At 43.4% G+C, this 22,020-nt stretch overlaps 2 protein-coding genes and 1 long non-coding RNA gene across 3 annotated transcripts; 1 reads left to right on the top strand and 2 right to left on the bottom strand.

Moving 5' to 3' along the window:
* Window positions 1-169: 169 nt before the first annotated feature.
* LOC306790555 (pancreatic secretory granule membrane major glycoprotein GP2) lies at window positions 170-6,512 on the bottom strand. Its single transcript, XM_079286914.1, has 9 exons — window positions 6,397-6,512; window positions 5,507-5,595; window positions 5,293-5,397; window positions 2,649-2,809; window positions 2,426-2,561; window positions 1,859-1,953; window positions 1,085-1,253; window positions 744-852; window positions 170-605 (listed from the first exon to the last, which is right to left on the bottom strand). Exons 1-9 carry the CDS (start codon window positions 6,479-6,481, stop codon window positions 430-432), a joined length of 1,125 nt encoding a protein of 374 aa, XP_079143040.1. The 5' UTR covers window positions 6,482-6,512; the 3' UTR covers window positions 170-429.
* On the top strand, window positions 1,605-14,698 carry LOC306790556. The gene is made up of 3 exons (XR_013772709.1): window positions 1,605-1,675; window positions 1,843-1,941; window positions 14,574-14,698. It is a non-coding gene; the product is annotated as an uncharacterized lncRNA (long non-coding RNA).
* shprh (SNF2 histone linker PHD RING helicase) lies at window positions 7,583-20,123 on the bottom strand. Its single transcript, XM_079286913.1, has 30 exons — window positions 19,984-20,123; window positions 18,964-19,560; window positions 18,638-18,767; window positions 18,330-18,545; window positions 18,069-18,147; window positions 17,555-17,705; window positions 17,344-17,446; window positions 16,990-17,249; window positions 16,234-16,887; window positions 15,728-15,979; window positions 15,415-15,493; window positions 15,113-15,276; window positions 14,563-14,819; window positions 14,188-14,309; window positions 13,878-13,966; window positions 13,600-13,692; window positions 13,354-13,461; window positions 12,729-12,871; window positions 12,474-12,647; window positions 12,236-12,298; window positions 11,928-12,153; window positions 11,308-11,445; window positions 10,742-10,843; window positions 10,550-10,621; window positions 10,183-10,371; window positions 9,926-10,018; window positions 9,382-9,468; window positions 8,495-8,673; window positions 8,216-8,296; window positions 7,583-8,082 (listed from the first exon to the last, which is right to left on the bottom strand). The coding sequence occupies exons 2-30, from the start codon at window positions 19,549-19,551 to the stop codon at window positions 7,986-7,988; spliced, it is 4,989 nt and encodes a 1,662-aa protein (XP_079143039.1). The 5' UTR covers window positions 19,552-19,560; window positions 19,984-20,123; the 3' UTR covers window positions 7,583-7,985.
* Between the last annotated feature and the right edge of the window lie 1,897 nt (window positions 20,124-22,020).

Raw genomic sequence — 22,020 nt, 5'->3', positions numbered from 1 at the left:
ATTTTTTGACAATAACAAAAGTAAAAATAAAACCATATCCTATTCTCCCATCACAAGTAAAAGTAATGCAATTAAAGTATTAAAAAAAACAAATTACTTATCAGTTTGTTTACTATATATTGTAGTGGAGTAAAAATAACTATTTCCCTCTGAAATGTACGAAAGCGGAAGTACAAAGTTGCATGAAATAGAAATACTCCAGTAAACTGTTTTACCACTGGAAAAATAACAATCGAGGTAGCCCTTTTACTAAGCTGAATTTTTACAATCCAGGAAATGTATTCTATAAAGAAAAACATGCAAGATTTTCAGTATTTTCATTATTATTATTATTATAAATCACACCTGTACATGTGTGTTTGCATTTTTACATTGTTTATGTGTTTGTGTGTCCATTTCTTTGATCAAAAGGGTCCCTGATCCCCTGATTCACGAGGCCACCTCTGAGATGTGGTGAATGTTGGACAGAGTGAGCTGCGCCTCCCGCGCTGGGTAGAAACGTCTTGAGCGAAACCACAGCCTCCCAAACACTCCTGTGATCAGCAGCAAGACCAGCAGCAGCCCTCCGAGGACAAACGTCTCCACATGAGGGAATCCGCCTGCATCTACAGAGAAAAGAACACAGGTGGAACCTCACTGTGCATATGAATTGCATACACTTATCTAGAATCTTTAAGCTTTTAAAAAATGTAAAAGTTAAAGCTCTAAGATCCACATGAGATACAGAGAGGAAACGGACATACTCAGAGGGGGCTTTTCACTGTTAAGTCGTCTGATTGGTCCATAAGACACTGTATGGGACAGAGGGATGTCTCTGCGCGTCCTGATTAATTCATCTTCACTGGAACAGTTCTGTTTGGCAAATAGATGAGTAAAACAACAGAGAAACACACGTCTCAATGTCAAGCAGTGCATATTACAGATTAGGACTTAGAGCTTAACGACACAAGATCATATGGCTGAAAAACAATTCTCGGCCAAAGGGTCTATATTAAGGACATAAGCTGCACGTATAGCAGGCTACTTGTCTCAACTGGCCTCTGACTAACAGTTCGAGGAATGGGGGTTGCAGGAGCTCACTCACAGGCTGACACAGGCCCGGGGTGTTGTGGCAGATCTGGACGTTGCAATGGAGGAAGACGTTGGTGTAAGAGCTGCCGACAAACTTGAACATTTGTATCCTGAACGTGGCCTCCGGGCCCTGGCCATTCTTCAGCACACTCAGGGTCTGTTCATTTGACAACACTGGGCAGCTACGGGATGGGAGACAAAGAAGTCAGGGAGGCCCGGTGTTCGTGAGAATGAATTAAAAATAGAGACAAGGAACAGATTTCAACTGATGTGACAAATTGCAGAGCTGAGAAATAATTCAACTCAGTGCGAGACAGAGTTGTATTTTCCTTTCCCTCCGGCATTTTGAAATCATTGTGCAGTTCATTGCCCTGCTGTTGCTTACAGTTCCAAATATTGCCTGGTTGTCAAGGACATGCACAGCTGTTGAAGTGAAATGCACGTGGCCTCTCAGACAGGAGTCACATGACCAGACTCAGAGAGAGTCTGGCCAGCTCGCTGAGCAACAAATTCTCTTATTTCAGATTTCAACAGTGCTCCTGTAAGAGGACTTGGAGCTGTTTGGACAGTGTGTGTGTAGAAATCGCACACATCCCAAAAGCAGGTTTCGACATAACAAATACAAAGTATCTCAACCAATTTTATCCATAATTCTTCTGCTGGAAGATGACAAATGGAAAAGAACAGGCTATGCCACTGTATAGCTGCACTATGAGATGTTTATTTTTTCCCGATTTGCTCATATTATATAAGAAATGTCTTTTGTCTTAGCTGTTCCAGGGTCTACCTGTCTCGGATGAAGGTGTACTGAATATTGCTGTATGGATCACTGGTTGGTGTAGCCCAGCATCTCTCCAAACGCAGCAGCAGGTGAGCCGGTATCTGTCAGGCAAAAAGAGTCGAGTCATTCTTTACGCAAGGTAATTCCTTTTCCATACTGGGCCACAAACTGATGATTCATAGTTAGTAAACAACAGCTGTAGCCTGTACCAAGACGTTATAACAACATGGAAGAGGAGCAGCACTCAAATTACGTTCTGGTCACGGGTCGAGTGTTGGATTTCCACCATTGGAACATCCACAACCAATTGCTTCACGTTGTGTAACAACTACTCCAAAAATAGCTGTCAATAGTAAGAATACTTTGTTTTTCAAAGCTCAGCATACACAATCTCTGGACTCTTATTACATTTTACTACCATTTTTCCTTCATGGCATATCATCCAAAACACAGAATATTGCCCGACATGATTAAATTGTACACGATCATTAGGTCAACGTAAGGTGTAGGAGGTAATCAGTTGAATCCATAGTCGTATTTTAATACTCTGTAGTGTCACTGAAGGTGATTTACCATGAAGACTTTCACAAAGATGTCGTCTTCCAGCGTCAGCGATGGAACAGTGGTCCATCTGTCCTCAAACGCTTCGTCTTTGTACAGCAACATCGACACGGAAAAGTTCCCATCCTCTGTGTTCAAAAAGATGGGTCTGAAGACAAACAGAGGATTAAAGGAGGGCCGTGTTAAAACCAAACAATGAAAAACATTCAGGAGGAGATTCAATCCAGACACTTACCTGACGTCAACTCTGATCATGTTTTCACCGTTGGGCTGTTGGACCAGGTAGTTTACGGGGTAGCGGCATACAAATGTTATGTTGATATAGTTCCTCGTTATAACTTCTGAGTCGTTGTTGTGTATAGTGTTCATGAACATGATGTGTGTATCATCTGATGCCTGAGGAGAGACAGATCAAGTAAAAGTCAATTTAAAATAATCAAGTTAGACACATGTTTGCTAAGTGCAACACATTTATGCAACAGTGTTTTTTTTGTCAATACAAGCTGTTTTTGTGTGTGAACCACTGCAGAAAGCTGTGGTGGATGTTCAGGGAAAGGGAGCTTGAAGAGAGCAGGTATCTGATATCAAGAGGGTGTCTCTTCTGACATGTTTCATTTCATTTGGTCCATCAAAACCTCAGGCAGCTCAACAACCCTGGTGGTGACCCACCGACCCACACTGAACATTACACAGCAACGTCTTTCCACTAGAACTATATGCCAAACTGGGCAGTGAACCTTGCTTATTCAAGTAAGCAGTTTTCTGCAACAAATTGGTAATTCATTGTTGATGAACTTGATGATTATTGCTTATCAATTTGATTCATGTAAATTGTCAGAAATTAATGAAAAATCACAATATCCTAAAACCCAAGGTGATATCCTCAAATGGTTCAGTTTGCCTGACGAACAGTCCAAAACATAAATAAATTCAATTTACTTTCGCATTAATGAATAGAAAAGCAACACATCCTCATATTTGAGAATGCATGACTGGAGAATGTTTGAAAAATGACTCTTCATGACAATCGATCACCAGAATGACCCCAGGAAGATAAGCTATAGCTCATCCAAATAAATGAATGAAATATCTGCTATTTCATCCAAATGATTGATTTCACTAATTGTGTCATAGTATCAATAAATGTCTTGTTTCAGTCCAAAACCCATAAATATAAAGATTACTACAATGTAAGACAGAGAAAAGCAGCAAATTCTCTTTTGCAAACCCAGAACCATCAAAGGTTTTGCTTGACAAAAAGTGAAATGATTGATGATTAAAACAGTTGCAAACTAATTATTTTCAACTGTAAGCAAGGTAGTATGGTTGTAGTGAATGTGGCTAGAGGGACAAATGACACAAGTAAGATGTACATAGCGGCAACATTTCGTATTAAAAAAAATCACATTAAAACCTAACTCATTGAGGTTCATTATATATAATGTCTGTCAGAAGCTGTATCCTCTACAGTTATCATTTCACACGACGTAAATGTGAGTGACACTGCTCAATATTCCTGTTTGCAGCTCACGAAGGTAAAAGCTGTACAATGTGGACGTGTGAATCGTGAATCGTGAATTAGTGTCCAGGGTTTGTCTGGGCTCCTGCCGAGTGCAGGAGGATGAATCGCCTTGAGCTCTAACATTTGAGACATCTTTTACTACCTCTCGGTAAACACCCCCCCCCCCCCCCACCCCCCCCCCCCCCCCACACGATGAGGTCTCTGCGAGCCACCACAGGTTTTCAATACGCCACAACAGATCCCCACCAGCATCTGCACTTATAACTGGATAACATGAAGGCTCGGTGTCTCGCAAAATGCAGAACTGTGGCTGAAACATGACGGAGGACGCTGTCATGTTTGAATAAATAATGTCTGACCTTTGAACTCGACAATTCCGTCATTTCTTTTCTTGGCGGCCGGTTTTAAAGTTGCAAGGTGAAAGCAAGATTGACAGCTATGGCATTCTTCTCCTTTAGCAACAGCCATCTAATCCAGAGCAGGTTTACGTTTCTCAGCCGCTATGCGAACAAAAACCTTGTAAAACGTCTGAGGTAGAGCACTGGGAGATCTCCTCCCCGTTGAAAGCCGCGTTGACCTTTTGCTTGCTTTACAAGAAGAAAAAACCCATCATGCATTCCAGGCAAGCAATTCAAGGACACTCGTGTGCTAAAGTAGGGATTTACACTTTTCCAAAATCCACGAGAGTGGCTGGATTTCAATAATCAGGAGGCTAGTTCCTATTCAGTGAACATCAACAAATAATCATTTCCATGTAAATCCTGATAATTTAGAACCACGAGGCCATTCAGGGTCCCCTTGCTGCTTTGAGTGAGGTCCTGCGCTGGTGTAGGGAAAAGGAACAACGCCACTCTTCTTTCTTGACATACACGCCCCCCCCTTCTTTTCTCTTTACTACTTTCTGTCTGGGCTCAGAGTATGCGCCTTTCTCTGTCCGTCTTATTATACTTGCTCTGAGCTAATTCCATAGTACCCGTCTGAACACAGAGCCTCAGTCCACATTCACGTCACAGCAGAAGAAGAAAAGTGTCTGGTCTTATTCAAGTTATCTTTTACTATTATGTAAAGTGCAATAAATCCACTCAAGTAGCTCCGGTTTTGGCTGTGAAAAGACCCTGATTGATGCCCAGTTCCCTCGACAACTGTAGACATCGTAAAATAGTTGATTTATTATCATGGGGATCTTAATGTTGTTAATAATGGAGATACCAAGTGAAATTTGTCTTCATCCTTTGTTAAGCTTTGTTCTAAATGTCTGAGTTCACATGCAATATTTGATTGGTTGGACTCTTTCGACTCCTGCTGACACGCAGACTAAGAAGTTCTCAAAGACTTTAACGCAGAAGAAGGTGAATACCATCATTGTTCCACAGTCAGAGAGATTTGTCTTGATTCTGAAAACGTAGTCATCTCCGACCTCAACGCCACGGCACTCCGGATCATTTAAATGCAAATCCCACACCTACACAAACAAAAAATAGATCAATTATTCATCAAAATCGCACTGCAAATATATGAGGACATCAGTGAAATAAAACGAATACTTTTGGGTCTTGTTGGTGCTCACTTACATAAACTGGAGGCACTTTGTTGAGGAAGAAAGCGCTGGGAATAACAACCTGCATGTGGTCGTCGGTACAGATGACGGTGCCGTTGAGCTCTGACAGAAAGAAGAAACGAACAGATTCAATCTCACAAAAAACAAGAATGACTTTCGTAATGTGAAGAGATGTTGGTTTTTTAAACATTGAGCTCTATCCATTTTCCCTCCAAAGTAAAGATATTTATATTGACTTTCTGTATAATCACATATGTTAAGTCTCATAGACTGTCTTACACACAAAGGCCATGTCAGCGTGAGAACGTAGTTAAGTACACTTCGTCAAGTACGGCAGTATTTCCATGTTCTGCGACTATACTTTGACATTTCAGAGGGTAATATTGTAATCGTACAGCTAACTTTACTTTTCAAATAAGATTTTACAAACAAACCATGTGATGTATTCTTAAAATAGAATGTATCTTACAGATGAAACCACCCCAATAATATACTTAATAGTTAAAATAAGCTTCACCTCGACCAGCTCCAACATTAAAATGCTGCTTACCCGTTAATGCATCAATAATAAAGATCAAACAATATGTGTAGTACCATTTAGTCTGCTGCACAGTAAGTACTTTTATCCTTGATACTTCTGTACTTTAAGGTTTTGAATGCAGGACCTTTACTTGCCATCGTGTTGTATTTTGCTACTTTGACCTAAGATACTTCTTTAACTGCTCAATTTCAAATTATACTGCTGCTGCTGTTGTGAGAGAAACTAGAAAGAGTGTTAAATTAAATGATCACTTTTGAAAGACCAGTTTAAACCCAGGCAGGAATACGTTTCCCCCACACAAAGCAGTTTCTTTGACCCTTGACATTTCATTCCCGGGTGTGTGATGTGAGGTGCGAGCTCACCCTCCTCCTCCTCCAGATACAATGCCGAGGTGACCATCCTCGTGGTGAACAGTACCCAGGCACAAACCAAACTGGCAGGTGCCATCTTCCAAGGACTCTCCCTCTGGTTTCTCTTAGCTCAGCCACTCCACTACCCTTTGGCCCTCTCCCCGAAACTCTGTAAAATCTCGCGGGGACTGTTCGCCACAGCTCGCTGTCACCACAAGACGTAGTGCCCCTTCTCTTACGCCAACCCTCGAAAGACAGCTCTGATGAATTCGGAGCCTCCCTCTGGAAACACCAGCTTGAATGATGTCCCCACCAACAATGAGATTCCACACATGAATAGGGGGAACTGAGGGGAGTCCAAGGGAACACGTATGTTACCGCCTACTGCGGCCATGTCCTGTTAGTAAACATCTTACAACCGTTTCTTACTACAGGGAGCAACAACGGGTCTGGTAACCATGTAAAGAGGAAGAACAGCACGGGGCTGGCACTCTTTGTTGTCTACATCCTTTGTCTGGACATTTTAAAATCTTTACTGGTCAGTCAGGCGAGAAGAAAGTCATTACGAGTCGAGGGCAATTCAGTCACGATGCCACAGACCTGTGAGTGTACGTGTGTGTGTGGTGGAAGAGACCATAACCACGAGCAAGCAAACACAAGAAAACATTATTTTCATTACTTTCTCCCCAAAAAAAGCTTTGAAACGGGAGAAATGTGATAAAAAAAAGCCACATATCTGGAAATCTTGTCCGGACAATTTGTAAGTGGTAATTTAAGAAATACATGAGATAATGTGGTAGAAAACGTCTCACACTTTCTGACTTTTATGAGTTTGATTTATGAGATTAGTTTCCAAGACACTTGTGCTTTTTGCGTTTTGTTTTGCTCATGAGACTGGCCCAAGTGCTCCTCTAAGTTGTCTGCCGTTGTTTTGTCAGACGAATAGCTTTAAGAAGATTTGTCAGGCAGAAGAACATCCTGCCATGATCTCTCGCTACTTCTTCAATTGTAAAAGGGTGAAAGAGAGTTGAGCTCAATGGCGTCCTGTCCTGCTTTCACGTTTACAACACGGGAGAAACCGCAATAAAAAGCACCGGACAAAAAGAGCTGGTCATAACAGGTTGACACCCTGTCATCGACAGATGTTTATTTCCTGATAGTTGTGAGGAAACCTCAATCACTCCATACGAGTTCCTCCAATTTCCACTAAACTTACAGTGAAGTTGTATACAAATGCATGACACATTATATTAGATTAACACAAACAACAATACTGTTCAGTCCAGTCAAACGTGACCATCAAACATGTACTTGAACAGCAGACGCAGTTATTGAATCACCAGGTTACAACGATGACAAGTGATCCAAATACTCCAAAGAGACTAAAAACTTCAATACAATTAAGAGACATGTAATCAGCGGCCAGAGATCCGATAAAATATCGTTTTTGGGAATGTATTTGAAAACTTCAGGGTGTTTTATATAAAAAAAAAGTTGAGTGCAAAATCAGAGTTCTTCTATCACCACTGTGTAAAGAGTGAGCTCTCTTTGCCTGTGTATCTTCAGCAGGTCGTACTCCATGGTCCTCCAGGTGTTCAGATTCACTCCAGATGTTCCGCGTCTTCAGTAAACAGATCCGCCAGGTCGGCCACCGTCAGAACAGCAGCCTCCGAGTGCTTCATGGTTGTGCTGGTGTGACTAGAATTTAAAATAAAAACTATGATCAGTACTTTCGTTCAGCTGTTAACCATCAACACCCGCCTCTGAATTTATAGGTTTTAAATAAAAAACGTCAAAAGTACTATTGACGTTATTCTGTTAGTATTCTTACCTTTTGTCTGCAGTCTTCAGCATTGCCTGCATTCTCTCTTCAATGGTGGATTTGATGAGGAATCTGTGAACAAATGTTGGCCTGGCAGACAAAGACAACAGAAATTACGCAAACTGTACAAAATAGTGGCGGCACATGTCGTTAAGTATAATATCAAAATTGATTTAAGCGATAAAACCTCCAAAACGCCAACAAATATTAAAAACTTTAACCGCATGTAGGTCGAAAACATCGACACATCTGCGTTTGCAGGTCTAAACTCAACTCTCTGCGTCTTACTTGGTTTGGCCAATCCGGTGCACTCTGCCTATGGCCTGGAGCTCGTGAGCCGGGTTGAGGATTGGCTCCACCAGCAACACGTGAGTCGCCTCGATGATGTTCAGGCCATTGGAGCCGGTGTGGAGAGGAAGGAGGAGGATGTTGATCTTTTCTTCGTATTTGAAGGAGCACAGATTCTCCTGGAAAAGTGAAGTCGGTACACGAATTACAAATCAAGTTAATTCTGGCGTGCGCTTAATTTGAGCTCAAGATGTATTGAATACAGCAGTCTCTAAAGTAGATCTAAGGGTTTTTAATGTGGGTCTTAACATGGAATGTGCGGAGAGATATTTTGTTACAGTATTGAATATTTTCATTTTTCATCCTGAAGCTACAAGTTTTCAGAGTTAACCCCCAAATCAGATAAAAGGCCTCTGAAACCAAACCAGGATCACAAGGTGCCATAATGTAGCTGTTTTGTAATGCAGGGTGACTCATCTAAACTCAACAATTAAAAAAAATAAACAAAAAATTGGTGATTGGAGTTTTTTTTTCTTTTGCCTTTTTACATATTAGTTTCAGAGAGGAACCTCCACATAATAAGGTATGGTCAATATGAGATAATTATCTCTAGAAAGGAGGTTGCATTATTTAGATGTTTATATTTGTCCATCTGTCAGCAGGATATCTCCCAAACTTAAGAATGGATTTCCATGAAATGTCCAGACAAGATGGCCTTGAGGCTAAAGACAAAGGTGAGATACTGTAGGTAAGGTTTTTTGTGTCACGTGAATTTTTAAGTGGTAAACTCCACCTGGTGTAGTTGTGTAGCACGTTGAAGGGAAAAGCAACTATGTGGTTATGTGTGATGTGCATTTTTTTTAAATGGTTACAATGAAAAGTCAAACCTGGAATTTATGAATCCCGTTGATTTGAGAGAACTCCATGTTGTTGTCAAACAAGGCCTTCGCAATGATGTCCAGGACACACAGCCACTGTGCAGGAGAGAACAGGAAACCACCTGCGTCAGATCCAAACTCCATATCAATCAGTTTAGACCGGTCGCTCCCACATCACTTTTAATGAAAACGTTTGAAAAACTGGTACGGTCAGAAATTGTAAGGAAAACTGAGCAAGCACTTGATCCCATGCAGTTTGCTTATAGGCCACACAGAGGAGTAGAAGATGCCACAGTCACTTTGTTTCATCTACTTTTGGATCTCATGTTAGACTTCTATTTGTTGATTTCTGCTCTGCTTTTAACACAACTCAACCCCATATTTTAACTTATTTATTTTATTGATTGATTGACTGATTTGTAGCCTTGTGTACTTTTATCATGTGTGTCTTGTTATCTGCGTTGATGCGTGTCGAGATGGACCGACGGGTACAAATAACAGTAACCTGAACCTGAAATCATCATCTTACAGAGCGGCGATAGTTCACGGTTACCGTGGAGAAGACGAGACACTTGGCCCCGGGGTCGGCCACTTGAATCCTCTTCAGTGTTCTCACGACTGCCTCCACTTTGGTAGAGTGGCTTCCCTGACAAACACAGGCGGAGGGGAATCAGGCTACAGTGGTAATGTAAGAACAAGTGGCCTGACCAAAGCTGTGTTAAATCACAATTCGACACATTACAAGGCATGAATCAAAGTACACTCCCATAACAAGTGCAGCTTTTGGACAATTAAGGCATTTCGACTGACCTTGACCGGTGTGTCTTGGTCCTGGCTGGACGACTGGGTGGTGAACACGTAGGAGATCTCTGCGTGGGCCGTGGTCTGCCGACAAATGGCACATTTGATAGCGCGCCGCCTCGAGCCCACGCTGTACTGCTCCACAATGATAGCAATGCACTCGTTGCAGAAGCAGTGGCCGCAGGTCAGCACTGCCCACTGGAGAAGAGAGACATTCATACACTTATTCAGACTAGATGTCACTGCACTCCCTGGTCACAAGACAGACTTTGAAGCTCCGCCAGTGTATCAACAACCAGAGATGTTGCATAAAACACGGATACAAGTCGACTCTGTGAGACATTTAAAATCTCCCTCACAACTAAACAACGCTCACCTCTTGTCCCAGCGGCCGGGCACAGATGGGACATGGCTCTGGGTTCAGACCTACAGTAGACTTGTCCTGGGACTGGAACAGAGGAATGCATGTCATTTGAAGAGGGATCACACCACACAGTTTGAGATGAAGCCTCTGAATGAGCTGGGAAAGAGTGTCTGTACTTTGTAGCGACTATCAAATGTAAATTACCTTCTCCAGATTTGAGAGGTACAGAAACTGGCCAAGCTTCTTTTGGAGTTGAGACTTGGCCACCGCCTGGTCGTTCAAAAGCTTGATTCTGTTCTGCTCCACCTGGAAGCAGAACAAGCGAGGGCAGGGGTCAGGAATGCAATAAAAACAGTTCAGGCAGGAATATTACATCGCTGGAAACACTCAGACAAAATGTCCGATACTGGGTCAGAGGTTAGACTTGATCTTTTGATTCCTCCATGAACAGTTTATTATTTAGGACTAAACCAGCCATATTACCTTCATGCTCATATTAGTGGCAAAATGTTAAAGAAAGTAAACCTTTACATGATTAGTCAGCCTGTTCATGACATGAATTTCACTGCAGTTCATTGTGAAACAATGATCTACATTATACAACATAGAACTCGAGTAAAAAGTTGACATTCGTGGAAGCTGGTAGGAAAAGACTGCAAGCCCTGCATCCGGGTCACTGTGCTGCAAAGTGTACCAGATGGCCGTGTGAGTCTTCTTTAACATGTTGTTAAAATGTATGACAACAACATGTTTCATTGTCTTTGACTCGCCTCGTGTGGCTCGATGATGTGCAGTAGTTTGGGCTTTGGTTCTTCGGGCAGACGCACACGTAGTCTCTCTGTCGCCATACCCAGCTCATCGATGGCCGACACGTGGTTCCTCAGCACCATCCAGTACTCGTGCAGCACCTGAGAAGGCACAGAGGTACAGTTCACTCCAGTCTGGTTCTCTCATTAGGATTAGCACTTACAAAGGGGCAATATGTATAAATATTTTAACAATAGGACACTCTGCAGGAGGGTGATTGTTGATAAATGCCAATCTTTCAATGATTCGTACACCAGCTGTGAGACTTCTGGCTTTCCTAACTCACTTTATAGCTCTGTATACTTTAACAGCTAGAAGTAGTTTATCATTCATTTAAGTAAATGGACACATATTTAGCAAAATAACTTAAACATTAATTCAACAATTTCCTGGTTTGGACTGACAGCTTATGATCTAATTTCAAATTTACAAACTGCCTCATGATCCTCTTTACAATTTACAACGGATAACAAATGTAAAATAAAATGCACCGTCGTGTGCCTGTGAACCTCTCTTGACATTGCGTCTCAAACAATGACGCTGTGCTTGCAGGCTTGAAAATGAATATGGTTTGTGTAGAAACCTTGTACTCTTTCTTATAGTTCTCAAACAGCTCCATGAAGGTGTTGCCCTCCTCCACCAGCTCCGGGTCCATGCGTTTAACTTTGGCAAAAGACAAGACGGCTTTCAGAGAGCGCTCCGTCTCACTGGCTGCCCACAGGCCTCGGCTGGTAGTGGGGAGACGGTCGTCCATCAGCCCCTCTTCATCTTCAATCATTTCTTCAAAGATGGCCGTCTGACCCTTCACCCTGTTGGGTCATTTTTCTCATCAATCAACAGTTAAAGTTTTCATGCAATTTGACAGATATTTTAAAATGTTGCTGTACTTACGTGTGAGAAAACAGCTTGGACTCATAATCGATGAAAAGCACATCCGCTTTGCAAAAAACACAACTAAAATATGACAAAGGAATACGAGTTAGAATTCAGAAACTAAAACAGGCGCTGTCACAATTTAAAAAGCAGAGCTTCGTGTTGTTGAGACTTATTAAACATCCGAAAGCTGTGATGAAAAGTTACATTTTGTGTATTTCAAGTCAAAACAAGGCAAAAAATGCTGACGTCTCACTTATTGAGTGGCAGTCTCATCGGCCTGAGGTGACAAATGGTGACCTCATCGATGACTTTCTTTGAAGCCGGGCCTTCGAGACTCTTCACCGCGTCTTGCACGGTCTTTTGTGATTTCATCAGATCTTGCATTTGAGCGGTGAGTATGAACTGCAGACCACAAGCATCACGGAACCTGCAGGACACCACATTTTGCTTTTATCACATTTAGTGTAAAGGATATTAACTTTCATCCTAAAATAAATTCACAGTTTACTTGTCTGCCATGGTGAGCTTGTTGGCTTGTTGTTTGTAGCTGGACGTCAGCTCATTCTTGATGCGGGACACCAGGTCGTCGTCATTGGAGCAGCGGGTTGCCTTCTGAATGACGTCCAGCCACCAGGGAGTGTTCAGGTTCACCTGAAGAGAGAAAGCCAATCACGTGGGCAGAAAATATGTTTTTGGTTCCGTCTTGATAGCGGTGTTACTCCGAATACAGATCAATCTGACTTCAGTGTGTCTCGATGTATCAAACCATGTCTCGACTCAAACGCGAAACAAAAGTAATTTCAGCTGTTAAATATTCTCATTCATTGAATAAATGGAATAAAAAAACAATACAAAACGACTTCATCAAACAGCATTTGCTTCCACTTGAATGAGGAATATTTGACTCATTACGGTGTGAAACAAAAGTAGCGTAGTATGTTTTCTGAGTGTTCCGAAACTAAATCAGGATTAATTGCAGGTTTTAGGCCGAGACTCGTTTTTATTACCAATATATTTCCCCACAAACATTGACTTAGCACAAAATAGTCGTGGACATCATTCTGTAGATGTATTTGCCAAATTATCTGTGTGAATAAAACTGTTCCTCAGAGTAGATGTGAGGAAGTTCTCACTTTGCGTTTCAGCTCTTTGATGTTCTGTAGCACCGGCTGCAGAGCCTGGTGGGCGTCTGCTACCTCAGAGTCGTACTTGGTCATGTAGTGCTGTCGCAGCTGCTCCGCCTACAGAGACACGGAGAGTAAAAGCAGAGGCCGTTCTTAGAAATAATTAATAACATGGATACACGGTTTATTCCTGAAACTAACAAATGTATTGTTGGAATAAATGTGTTCTGCCTGAGAGAAATATGTATTGCTTACCTCCTCACTCAGTCGGTCATCTCTCAGTGTGGGAGGTATCCCAGGATGCTTTGCGCTCAGCAGCTCCATCACATTGTGGGTAGCATGAAGTCTCTATTTTACCACAAAAACAAAAAAGACATTTTAATATAAACTTGCAATCCCTGAACGATAATAGTTTTTCATTAGGATCAAAAACGTAAAGGCTCTCTCGTGTCAGATGGTGTCTGATTTCAGAAATGAAACCCTTCATATGTTAATCACAAACATGAGTAAAAGACATGAATGAGGCCATAAACCTGTAATGAATCTGTTTTCAGTCGGCCTTTGTGCTCCTCGGATGAACGAAGCACTTCTCTGTACATCTCCGTCGCCTCGACGAACTCATCTGCGGGGTTGGCAAAGGAGGCGGCGGTTAGAAGTGACACTCGACACGTCCCGTCACATGTGCAAGTTAATGAGACACAAAGCAAGCAAGCGCACTCAGCCACGTTATACACATCGCCGAACTGAGACACAACGTCTCGATACACAAAGACGAGATGGTGTCTTGTGTTCTGTTTGAAATGATTCCCATGGGAAACCGGGAGCACAAGTGGGGTTTCATACCTCTGATGATGTGGATTCCAGCCAGGCCATTGAGTGCGCACACCAATTGTCTGTGGGCTTCTTCACACTCCACTCGACATTTCTTCTGCAGGGACTTCAGCAGCTCCTCCATTGTCATGGTGCTGTGGACGGGGAGGCAAACCCACTCAACAAACCCTCCAATGCAAATCACACAGAATCCGTCAACTTTAAATAAACACAACTACACATTGTATCACTGAAAAAAGGGTTGCTGCGGTCCATTACCGTTACTAATGATGTGATACTCCAATTAGTCTCGCTTGATTGTTCATTAACCGCTGCAGCTGCCTTCAGATAAAGGCCTCTCTTCTCGCCTGCGAGCGCCTTGAAAACATAACACCGAGTGTGGTCTACCTTTTCTGCAGAGGCAGGAACTCCCCCCTCACAGCCTGCGGATGGCAGCAGGCCTGACGCAGCCTCAGCAGCGGGCACAGGATGGTGTGGACGGTGCGGCGGTCGAGGCTGCCAAGTTTCAGGCTCCAGTCGGAGATTTTCCTGAGTTTGACCAGAGCGTCCTGGGAGCAGACCTCGTGCTGCCGGTGGTAGAAGTGACCCTCGACGGGGGAGAAGTGGAGCCAGTGCACCTCCTCCGTCTGAGGGGGAATCTGGATCTGGAAGAACAGAGAACGGATAAGAAGGAACTTAATTAATCCCGATTATGATATATACATACATTCATGTGTCAACAGTAATAGAGTACGAACAAAAACATATACGAACAATAAAGCCATAAATATTGAGTGTACAACAAAGTTAAATTCAGTAAAATAAATAAAAACAGCAACCTGATCTTCTGAAATTCAACAGTTTCGTCATTATTCAAATATTTCTGACTGCTAGAGATTCTTTAAATAAGTACAACTGATGTTTACATTTTGATAATACAGAACTTCTGTTGTACTACCTGATCAATGACGTCTTTTTTAGCCGATCGCCACAATAACTGAGCAATCACGGTGTACAGCGGCTCTGCGTTTCCACGTCGATAAGGCCGATAAAGCAGCTGGTCCCACCAGTGTTTCATCCAGTATGGGTCAACTCCCAGGAAAAGCACGAGGCCGTACAGATCTGTGCAGAAAACATCCGTTTACAGACTCAATCTGTTGTTTTAATGATTTCTAAACATTGTTCATAGTCTTAAATCACAGAGCCTCGTATTGAAGGCCTGCTTTGATATGTAATGATTTTTGGGGGGGGGGGGTTTACCTTCTAAGCCTCTCTGGACAGGAGTGCCACTGACACACCAGCGGTTGACAGACGTGAGGCGCAGAGCCATTTCTGCAGCCTGGCGGTAAAATAAAAAGGAGCATAAACAAAGTTCCAACAGACAAACCGAAATAAAACAATGTATTAAACATAGTCTGACGTTACACATGCAACGTACGAATACAGAAGATTTTATTCACGACTTTGATCAGGATAAATATGGGGTTCGGATCTAGAAATAAGCTCAGTCACACATAAAATCCCAAATGCTTTCTTGTAACTGCGGCTGATTTCTGTATTCCCTTCGACTCGCCTTCGCAGTGGGACATTCGACCATCTGAGCCTCGTCCAGACAGATGCGCCACCACTCCACCGCCACCAGGGGACTGGGTATGGCCATGTAGCGCTTCTGGTTGCGGAAGCGGCGTCCGTCCTTGCTGTTGCTGTGGGGAATGTCGACGTAGTGGAGCTCCGACCGCAGCACGTCGTAGGTGGTGATGACCACATCGTGCTCGGCGAGCGCATGTGGCTGGATGAACCCGTGCTTCTTCACACCCTGATAAACCTGAGATTAAGACGGTATGCACGTCAGCAAAGTAGCTCAAGCCAAACAGCTTTGAGAATGCATGAGAGATGAGAGGAGCATCCATGATATATATGATACATATATGTAGTTGGAGTGATAATTCAGGACAGTGGGCGGGAAGAAAAGCAACATCGCAACATGTGCCACTAACTTTGGATTGCCCAGATGTTAATACGCGACATTTCTACCCTGTAGATAAAACATCCACCCAAAGACTCCATCTACTTCCTCACCAGCACTCGCAGTGAGGACGACCTGATGTGCCGGTTGATCTCCTCCACCCACTGGTGGCAGATGGAGCTCGGGGAGATGATGAGGGTGGCACCGGTGGAGACGGGTTTCATGGCGACAAGGCAGTGAGGGCAGTAGAAAGGTGTGGTCTCCAGGCTTTCTTCTTTATAGTTCACACAGTCTGCGTGCTGCCACAGCTGGCAGTTCATACACTGGACGCGGGCCTTGTAGTCAACAATGCCCAGCTCACCACAGATGCACTCAAAGCGGTAGTCCGGGGTGTTGAACGGGACAACGGACACCCTGGTGGGGGTTTCTATCTCCTGTGATTGAAGCCGAGGAGCTTCCCCCCTTTCTTCACGTCGATCATCCGTTCTGGGTAAGTCCCGTGTGTCGGACTCCCTTTTATCCTGAGACATCTGTAAGGCTGCGGTGGACGTATCCAGCGTGGCATCCGACTGATCTGCTGTCCTCTTCAGACTTTCGTCCCATTCCTTCGTTGTTTCCGTCTCCTCTGGTGCGAGACAGTCCGATGCCGTGGAGTACGGATCTCTTTGATCTTCTGTAAGGAGAGAGTTCTGCAGAGCTGCTTCTGCCTTCTCTTTTGCTCGTCTCTGGAACATTCTCCTGGGCGTGCTCTCTGTGTTTTTGGAGTTCTAACCAAAGAAAGAGATCAGACAAAAGTTAAATAACACAAACAAGTATTGAGAGACTATCTGCAGCATCAAACGTTTGTATTTTAAGCTCTTTCTTCTTACAGACTTGGACGCTCCGGTTGATGTCTTCTTTGTTTCTTTGTAGTTCTTTCCCAGTTTAAATGACCCAGCAAAGCCACGACCCTTGACCCGGTCGACCAGGCCTTGGTCTATCAGCTTCGCCAGCGTCTTCTTCATGTGTTTGCGGTTCTTTAACAGGTCATAACCGTAAGTGGCACGGATGTGGGTGAAGATGGTGTTGACGGAGGCTCCTTTGCCAGATCTCATCTCCTTGATTGTAGTGAGGAGCATGACACGCACAGCTGCACAAAAACAACCAGATTCGTTTAAAATATTGAAATCAAACTGCAGAGGAATTAAAAGCCGTGACGTTAGAGAGGACGGTGGGCGACATACTTGGGAAGGATATTTTCATTTCAGGCAGAACTTCAGACTTGCAGCGGATAACTTTCTTCCTCTCCAGAGGAGGAGGCGGTATGAAATAATTTACAGATTTTCCCTGCAAGACCAAAAGAGATTAAACATTTCCACAATGACGCCGTCTTTACAGAGCACATTAGAATGAAAGACATCAAGTGAAATTCTGTATTTGTAACTGTATCCTCACCACAGGCAGGGTGAGGGCCTCCTGCTGCAGGTCTTGTCGCGTGTGAAACAGGATGAGAGCCAGAACTTCCACCGTCTTTCCCAGCCCCATTTCATCAGCCAAGATCCCACCGGGCCACTCCACACCCGCCAGGGGAAACTCTCGGAGGAGGCTGAAAAATAAAAGAACACAACTGCTGAAAGAAATACTTAAATGTATCACGAAATAACTCCCCAAAATCACAGCAGTTTAGTCAAATTCAAAAAGACATATTTTCCCTGTTACCTCGAATGGTATCTATCCATGCAGATACGTTTTATGTGCTGAGCTTTTGAGATATCAGTTCATGACACTTTAGGGATGAATTGAACTTGTGGTCCTCAAAGAAGTGAAAAAATGCTTAAAAAAATGCTTAAGATGTGTTCAATCCTCAGCACATGAAACTGAAACAGTCTGCCTGGGCAGATAGTTCTGGTGGTAAGATAGAAAATATGTTTTTGTGATTTAACTGACCTGTTAACATTCAAGTTCTTACCAGCCGGTAAAAGGGTTGTAGAATAACTTCTTTCCGCACAAAGTGATCAACTCCCTCCAGAGGAAATGCAGAATTTGTTCTGCAAAGAAATGGGAAATATTGACGCAGCTATCAAAGTCCAATCGTAGGCCTTTCCACTGTACTCTGCCAGTGTTGGTAGTGAGTTCCTGAACCACTAGTGCAGCCCCATTCAGCATCATCATGACTTTCAAAGTTTCGGAGTGCAGCAGTGTATTGCCGTACCAGACAAGAAGTGAGTACCTTTAGGTGAAGCGTTCCTGTATTTCTCTCTCTTCAGCATCCAGTTGACGGCCTGGCTCTGATAGGGTCTGAGAACCGGAATGAGAGCCTTGTGCTGCACGTCATAGGTCTCCTCCCGGCTCTCTCTCTGGTGCAGGTGCCTGACGAAATCATAGAGCTCCTCCACATTTTGCCTCTCCAGGTCAGTGTCACAGTCCTCCTCATTCTCTACAACGTCTACATGGAAAATACAGCAGAGGAATCAGTTTTTTATGTTTTGGAGAACTTGGACGCACAGGAAGCATTAAACATTAGCACCAGACCCTTACTGGGGATGATGAAATCGTAGAAATACTCCATTAACTTCTGCATTAGTTGATTCGCTTTCTTCATCCGAGCGTTTCCCTCGCTGAGGAGCTCCGGCTTCCCGAGCCCAGTTTCCAGCAAGTAAATCCCCACCTAAAGCAGACAGACAACAGCTGATGGAAGAAATGCCTCTTTTTCATTACTGCTGTGGAAACATCTGTCTCACACAGCCAAATAAACTGAGGATTAACTGCATATGTACTTATGGTAATACTGTATATCTGATGATGAAGAAAGTAAAGTAATTAGTCATAGTTTTCATTCCATCCTCTCTGCAATACCTTCATACCTTGACTGACCCCTCTGTGGCCTGGTGGCAGAGCTGCACCACCCTCCTCTTCTGCATCCAGTCGAGGTCCTCCAGCGGGATCACACGGAGGCTGCACTCCGCTGTGCACGTGTCCTCATCAGGCCTCCACTGCAGTCCTGAGCTCTCGTCGCAGCTGCTGTAACTGAGGCAGAGCTGCTCCCCCATCCTGTGGAGCACGAAAGCTCTCTGTTCACAGTCCGACGGGATCAAAGCCGGCCGGACGGCGAACTCCCCGATGAGCGCCTTCCAGATGTGGCCCGGCTTCAAAGCCGGCTCCACGGTGAGGGCCAGGGAGGCTGAGGCAGCGGTGCTGTCCGACGACGTGCCGGGAAGTTCCTCCGTAAACCGCACAGAGCTGGTGCACGCAGCCTCCACCACGTCCTCGGTGGTGGAGAGGAAGGAGCTGCTGGGAGGAGGGTCGACGGGAAGAATGGAGCAGGTCGGTGTCTGGTCGTCGTCCTCCTGGATCTCCTCGTTCTTGCGGTCGTCCAGCATGTTCCAGTTCAACCTCTTCTTGGCGTCTTCGTCCACCCTCACGGGAGGGCCCCTCTTTCTCCGGCTGCTCATGGTTACACTCTACACAGAAAGCACAAATTCATTGTTAATGACTAAAGTTATTCTTAGATTATTTTATTGGGTTTTTGGATTCTTTGAATCAAGTGGAGGAACTCTAATACACATACTGTTTTACTTTACAAAATAAGATTATTTAGATAGTAGCTATTTATTTCAACTGAGCGTTTAGCCTGTTTCCACCACAGGGACTTGGTCATCTTGTGTACCTGGGTCTGGTTCAGATTGCTATCTAGCTAACAGGTATATCCGTTTATTGACATAATGGCGAATAAATAACAGTTTGAAAATCTTCCCTCTCCTTTCGATGAAAGTTTTTTTTTGGTCCTGTTCTCGTTACACGATGAAAACACTTTCTAGCTGTCTGGCTGCGTATTTTTTTATCGTTTGACTGTAAAACAAGCGTCTGAAAACGTGCAGATTTACTTTCAGAGGCTTCCACACACGGATCTGGTTTCTATCGCTGCATCAGAAGTCGTTTCGGGTCCCAGCAGCTCCAGATAATCAGGCTGACTTGCATCAAAACACACCAAAACACACCTCATTCACCGAGTCTAATGTTGCTGTTCGCCATTTTTTTATAAACAGGAAGTGACGACAGAGTAGAGGGACATCTTCAACGGCTATTTAAAATGTACTAACGTTACTTGTATTTCTTTCCGCTGTGAATGTGAGAAATGATGAGGAAATGCAAGTTGTACATTTTTATTCTCACATTTTTACATATATATTTTTTTAAATTTCTGGTCTCATTTTGTTTTGCTTCAACCTACTTTTAGCGTTTTTGATAAAAAATAAGGTAAAAATGTCCTGATTTTATTTTCATCTATTTTTCAATACACTGTTAAGAAACCATCAACATTCTCCAGCAGCTAACTATTGAGTATTATTGTCATTACATCTTATTTCAACAGTATTGATTTATATTGATGAATAAAGTTGTATTTAAAAATCATGGTGCAGGCGCAGTATCTGGCATCAGCCACACGGTGGCAGCAGAGCACGAGATGTTTACGGCTGCAGACGCGAATTGCAAGCGCATCACATCTGTCACTGTCACCACGACGCAGTGGTACGAATTATGTGAAGTTTGACCAGTCTCTTTACACTTTTCATGAGGAGAATTAACAACCTTCCACCTCACATAGATCTGGTATATATATCTTTCCTTTTCAGGTTACCAGCTCTCCCTCAAACGGCTACCTTCCCCCCCATGTGCACAAAAATGCCATTAATCGGTGTTACATTGTCTGAAACATCCTCCTGACGTGTAAGGGTTGTGGCTCCAAATCAGGGGCACTGCAGTGAGTGTGACCCGCTTTCAAGATGCAGTGAGGAAGAGGATAAGAAGGGGGCACCTCAAAATCAGTATGCTACAGAGGGAGAGAGAGAGAGAGAAGGGGGGAGAAAGAGAGAGAGAGAGAGAGTCAGTCCCACAGTGTTTTCTCGGAAGAAGAGTCCAGTCTGGCTGCTTCAGAGGAGACCCGCAATGTCCCCAACTGCCTGGTGCAGGTAGGTAACGTAACGTCAGTTATTCGGTGTTTTGCAGACTCAGTTGACTTAATACGGCAGCGTTTTCTTAGTCTGCTCTATTAATTAAGCTTCACCCTTTTAATTGGGATGCATGTGCATGCTGTCGGTATGTGACGATGTTGACAATGTGACACAGGCTGTGGAGCTGCGACTGAGGAGCTATAGCGTGAGCTGACAGACGGCGAAAAATAGTCTTCAAATGAAGCACCTCGCGGTGTCCTTGTGTGATGCTTTCAGGGGTAAAAGTTGAAAAAACAGTCGCAGGTTGAAATAGATCAGCTTGCATGAACGAACTCAGCTGAGAGATGCAGGCAGCTGTCTGTGGTGCTGAAACTCAAAACGTTCCCTTGTTACAGAGGCAACTTTTTATCTCTGAGATCTAGATCTTACTGTCCTCAAAGCTTGTCATTAATGATCACTGCTGATATCAGTTGTTTTAGCTTGCACCCTGTAGATCACAGCATACTTTAATGCAACAGGACTCCAACTAATTTGCCTTTTTGCATGTTTTTGATGCAACTTTTATGTACGATTTTATGTATTATTTGTGATTAGAAGACGAGGGAGGTGTTATGACTTTTAACATATTTAGATTTGTGTGCGTGTATGTGTATGTGTGTGTGTGTGTGTGTGTGTGTGTGTGTGTGTGTGTGTGTGTGTGTGTGTGTGTGTGTGTGTGTGTGTGTGTGTGTGTGTGCGTGGTGGCTTATTGTCATCAATTCGTCTTAATTATCTTGACTTTACGTTTGATCTTGTTGCAAATAGCTGAATGTGATGTCTTCAAATGATTTGTTTTGTCCAAGCAACAGTCTAAAACACAAAGATAGTTAGTTTACTATCATAGAGAACAAAGAAAATAATTAAATCTTGTTCAAAATTGAGAAACTGGAACCAGACAAGGTTTGTATGACAATAGTGAAAAACAACAAT

The sequence above is a fragment of the Melanostigma gelatinosum genome (assembly GCF_949748355.1).
Source record: "Melanostigma gelatinosum genome assembly, chromosome: 16".
Lineage (NCBI taxonomy): Eukaryota > Metazoa > Chordata > Actinopteri > Perciformes > Zoarcidae > Melanostigma > Melanostigma gelatinosum.
The sequence above is the reverse complement of the archived record's forward strand: the minus strand, read 5'-3'. Positions and strand labels throughout refer to the sequence as shown.

Bases quoted from the DNA above. Each gene is read 5' to 3' on its own strand.
- LOC306790555 (XM_079286914.1), bottom strand. From the start codon at position 6,481: ATGGCACCTGCCAGTTTGGTTTGTGCCTGGGTACTGTTCACCACGAGG. The intron at 2,562-2,648 runs GTAAGTGTCTGG...GTTTGTCTTCAG, and splicing joins ATGATCAGAGTTGACGTCAG to ACCCATCTTTTTGAACACAG. The intron at 606-743 runs GTATGTCCGTTT...TTTTCTCTGTAG, and splicing joins CAGTGAAAAGCCCCCTCTGA to ATGCAGGCGGATTCCCTCAT.
- shprh (XM_079286913.1), bottom strand. From the start codon at position 19,551: ATGAGCAGCCGGAGAAAGAGGGGCCCTCCCGTGAGGGTGGACGAAGAC. The intron at 10,622-10,741 runs GTAATTTACATT...CCTCTGTTCCAG, and splicing joins ACCTCTCAAATCTGGAGAAG to TCCCAGGACAAGTCTACTGT. The intron at 10,019-10,182 runs GTCAGTCGAAAT...TGTGTTTGTCAG, and splicing joins ACCAAGACACACCGGTCAAG to GGAAGCCACTCTACCAAAGT.